Consider the following 4,520-nt stretch of genomic DNA (forward strand, 5'->3'; position numbering starts at 1 on the left):
GCCCCGCGGCGCGGACCTGACGGCTGCTGCCCCGCGTGTGCAGCTGGCTGTCGGCAGTCCGCATGCCTCTCACAGCGGCTGCGGCTTCCCTCTCCACACGGATCGGCCAGCCCTGAGGGATTCGAGTCTCAGTGGAACTTGTTACGCGGAGCGGACTTCTGGCCACGGGCTCCATGTCCTTGTCGGCTAGTTCTCCCACCTTTGAGGGGTCAGGTGGGTGTCGGTGCTTTGTCTCCTCGTGGGTCACAGACCCCTTCCTCCCGCTCCGGGTCGTTCACGCGGTAGCGACAGGTGCAGAGTAACTCGGTGCACAGGTGATCTGGGGAGAGACCTCCTGTGACCAGATTCCGTGGGGACAACAGGAAAGGCTTTCCTTATCCCAGGCTGCGCCTCCTGTGCCACCTGTCCCCACAGTGCGGCCGTCCCTCTGTCAAATGGCATGGAGCCATCTGGCGCTGCTCCTTCCCAGACGCAGCCGAGCTGATTCAGCCTGATTCAGATGGCCCATGGGGTGTGCTCAGCACATTCCTGTGGCCGAAGAGGGGCCCCGGCCCCGCCCCTCAGCTGGGGTCCGGCCTGCGCGGGCCACCCACCCTCAACCCCCAAGAAGCGCCCTGTGCTCCGCACAGAACTCCGTCTTCGCGTGGCCACCCTGACCCTCCTGTGGGCCACACGACGGCTCGGGGGCTCTGCCACAGCACGAGAGCCTGTGGAGGCCGGCAGCGACCACATGTGACTCCTGCCCGGATGCCAACGAGGGAGGGCAGTCACTCCCGAAGCATCGGAACTTCAAGCTCGGGAAGTGAGTGAGTGACTGTGAAAAGGAAGGATGAGGCAAACGGCCCTCAGTCTGAGCCAGAAACGGTCCACGATGCCTCTCAGGGGGATGACTGCCTCTGAGTAAACAGGTGCCAGGAGCCGGTTAAGAACAAGTTCACGGAAAGGTTCCTGGTGGCCGTGGGCACGTCAGGTCACTGGCGGCCAGGGCCCCTCAGCCATTCAGTGTGTGTAACTCGTCAGCGCAGGGCCGGCACGACGTGCGGGCCAGAGACGTCCTCACGAGGGCCGAGGGCGCTGCAGCAGGTGCGCTGGTAAGCAAGACGGCCCCCGCAGACGCCACGGGAACGCAGCCGTGAGGCGCAGAGCATGGGGGCCGCCCTCTGCACACACAACGGAAAGTGAGGCAGGAACAGACGCTTCTAGGACTAAACACACGCACACGCGCGCGCGGCCTGGTTCCAGGCCCTCGCGGGTAGCACAGGTCCTGTGGGGACCAGACCGTGGTGGCTGCCCGAGCTCCAGCAGCGCCAGTGACCTCGCTTTAGCCCCTCTCCTCCCACGGGCCACGGTTGGAGCTGGGTGCCCTATGCACCCAGGATCCTTCGCACAGGCTCCACTCGGCCCAGTACCAGGTAACGGGGTCAACAAGTTTCCAGATGCACCTCTTAGAGGCGTTGGAGAAGAGAGGTTTCCGAACGGCTTCCCTGGGAGAGGCCTGGTCACAGAGCTGGGCTCTGAAAGGCCAGGGGCCGAAGAGAACTGACCGGAAGGTACGGCCTCCTCACCCGCAACGCCAGGCTTTCCGTTATGCATTGGACACCAGCTGGGCCGGTGTAAGACTCACACCGCGACTCCTTTGGTTCCCAACGTCCCAGGTCGTGGCTGTCATCCTGGCACCGCACTGGGGAAGCACAGGGGGAGGGGGGGACGGGAGGGGACACAGCTTGCTCGGGCAAATGAGGGCGGAGAGCCCAAGATGAGATTTTTCAACTCTCAAGACCAGCGTTTTGGCCAATCTTCCACAGAAGTCACTGCCTATTTGAAGCAAGTTCAACAGACAGGAAGGTACACATTTCGCCGAAACCTCTAACACGGTCATCGTCACGGGGCAGAGAAGCAGCGGAACATTCTGTGGGCACAGCCATGCGCAGGGCACTGGGCCCAGGAAGGGTCAAGGCTGACCCGAGGTCAAGGTTAGCCTTGGGTGCAGCGAGGAGGAGGGAGGCTGCTCCCAGCACCAAGAGGACCACGGAGACCCGGAGCCCCCGTGGTGAGTGGGCCCCTGCGTCTGGCCAACTGTGCCCCTGTCGGTAGCAGGGGACCAGGAAGAGGAGAGAGGCGGACGGACAGGGACAGAGCTGCCTCCCGGGACCTGTTTGCAGACACTGAGCGGCCGTGCAGAGAGGCCGGGAGAGCCCCCCGGTCAACGGTACAACTAGGAGACTCAACAAGGCCCCTACACAGATGAGCAAACGATCTGCCACCGCCAAGTGCGGCATCTCCCAGGGGCGCCTGAGCTGTCACCTGCTCCCCAGGAGTGCCCGTGACATGCGAGTCCTCCTGCAGCTGTCTCCTCAGGTCTGGGCCTCGTGGCAAAGCTCCGGCAGCCTCGGGGTGCATGGTGGCCTTGGCGCCCAGGTGGGGAGGACTGGGTCCGGCGGCGGCCCAGAGCCGCAGAGGTGAGCAGAGAGCAGCAGGCAGGGCTGAGGCGGGCCGGGGGAGGCGGGGCCCTGGCCACCTACCGGGTGTGGCTGGGCACGGGGCAGGCCGGGTGAGGCTCTGGCACCGGCAGGAGGCGCATCGGGGAGGAAGCCCAGTCCCCTCCCCTGGGCCACTGTGTGACCACTGTGCTCCCTCCCCATCTCCGCATCCATGGTTCTTTGTGAGCCGAGTGCACGCGTGGTGGCCGCTTCTGGGGGCCCCGCACCAGGCCGGCGCTCACCCTCTGTGTCCTGTGAGCCACGCCTCCCCCCTCGCTAATTCCTTCTGCGGCTCTCCCTTCTCCACACCCCCGACCCCGGGGGCTCGCCGCACCCCTCGAGCGCAGGTCCTCCTCACCTGGGGTCTCCCGGACCCTCACCCGATATGCCGCCCCCCAACCCCCTTAGCGAACCTACAATCTCGACACCGAGGCCACAGAGTTAAAAATCACAGCTTGGATCTCGTCGTCCCATTGCTCCTGACTATTGGTTCTCGGGGAGCCTTCACCCTCGAGGCACAGCTTCTCAGGAATGGGGCTTCCCCCCTGCAGCGGGGGGCTCTGACCCGCTGGATGTGAGCCTGTCTTCCAGCACGGCCCCCAGTGTGGGGCTCCATGGAGCGGACATGAGCCTGCAGCCCCGTGGGCATGAGGACAGGGAGGGCCAGACACTGGAGAGCAGAGCTGGAGGAGACGGTCCCCAAGGTCCCCCAAGGTCCCCAAGGTCCGGGTGGGGAGGGAAAAATAGGCTGGACACAGAGGGTCCGGCGAGCGTCTGGGTGATGCAGGGTGGAGTTTCTTTTTTCTTTAAAAAATTTTTTTTAACATCTGTCTATTTTTTGAGAGACAGAGACAGATCATGAGCAGGGGAGGAGCAGAGAAGAAGAGAAGGAGACACAGAATCAGAAGCAGCTCCAGGCTGAGCTGTCAGCACAGAGCCCGAGGCGGGGCTTAAACCCATGAACTATGAGATCATGACCTGAGCCAAAGTCAGATGCTCAACCGACGGAGCCCCCAGGCGCCCCTACAGGGTGGAGTTTCAAGAAGGAAGAGGTCAGGGTCACTGTGGCACACCGGGGACACGGATGGTGTGTGTGCAGCGCAGGTGATCGGGATGGGGCCCCAAGGGGACGCACCTCCCGCGCTGTGGGGCGGACGCAGGCTACTCACGCTGTCCACGGCGAGGATCTTGGCCCAGATGAAGACGAGCAGGGGCCGCAGCTCCCGGGCCGAGCTCTGCAGCAGCTTCAGCACGTAGGGGAAGATGCCCACAGACAAGGCCTGCGGGGGAGGGGGGCGTGAGCGCCAGCGCCGGGAGCCGAGCGGCACCGGCGGCGGGAGTGCCATGGGGACACGCTGGCCTCCCCCCGAGCAAGCGGCTCCCTCCGGCCTCCTCGCCCCCACGCTCCCAGGGGCTGCACGACGTCCCCGGGGCGGCCGGGTCCAGAGGCCAGGGTCCGCCACAGGAGCAGGGGGCGTCCTGTCCGGAGCCGCCGCCCCCGCCCTCGGAGGCCGTCTGCTCTTCGCAACGACCCACAGGCCCCTTCATTGTGATTCTCACGCTTCGAGCCACGGCCACCGCCGCGGGATGGGCCGGGGTGGCGGTAAGACAGGGTGGCCGCAGGCCTTCCCGCGCCCAGACCCGGTCACCCAGGGCCGTCCGCTCGCGGCAGGCAGTGACAGAGGAGAGGGCTAGCTCGGCATGATGGAGACCTGGGCAGAGCCTGGTTTCATCGGTCACCTCAGCGTCTCCGTCCGAGACGGACAGAGGGGGACACCCAGGCCGGAGGCCAATGGCCGGCCTGTGCCCTTTCCTGTCTCTGACTCGGGCAGCTGGGTCTGAGGGCCCGGCCCATACCTGCGGCGACACCTCATTGGGCTGGTGCCCAATGTTACCCAGACTTCCCATGAGGAGGAGCTTAACTCTTTAAAGGTCCAAGATTTATATTTTAGAATTCACCATAGAAGTAAAAACCTCCCAAAAATGTTATTAATGCATATTCCCTTGTCTTCTTACAGACCTTTTCCATGGTGGCCAGGC

General features: G+C 64.3%; 1 protein-coding gene across 1 annotated transcript in view; it reads right to left on the reverse strand.

Moving 5' to 3' along the window:
* The window catches only part of RPTOR (regulatory associated protein of MTOR complex 1), a 71,914-nt gene extending 67,886 nt beyond the window's left edge, over positions 1 to 4,028 (reverse strand). Inside the window, exons 1-2 of the mRNA XM_029927118.1 lie at positions 3,870 to 4,028; positions 3,650 to 3,760 (exon numbers count right to left, since the gene is read on the reverse strand). Coding sequence (XP_029782978.1) covers positions 3,650 to 3,760; positions 3,870 to 4,028 — 270 coding nt within the window. The remainder of the gene's footprint in view (positions 1 to 3,649; positions 3,761 to 3,869) is intronic.
* Between the last annotated feature and the right edge of the window lie 492 nt (positions 4,029 to 4,520).

The sequence above is a fragment of the Suricata suricatta genome, chromosome 17 (genome assembly GCF_006229205.1).
Source record: "Suricata suricatta isolate VVHF042 chromosome 17, meerkat_22Aug2017_6uvM2_HiC, whole genome shotgun sequence".
NCBI lineage: Eukaryota > Metazoa > Chordata > Mammalia > Carnivora > Herpestidae > Suricata > Suricata suricatta.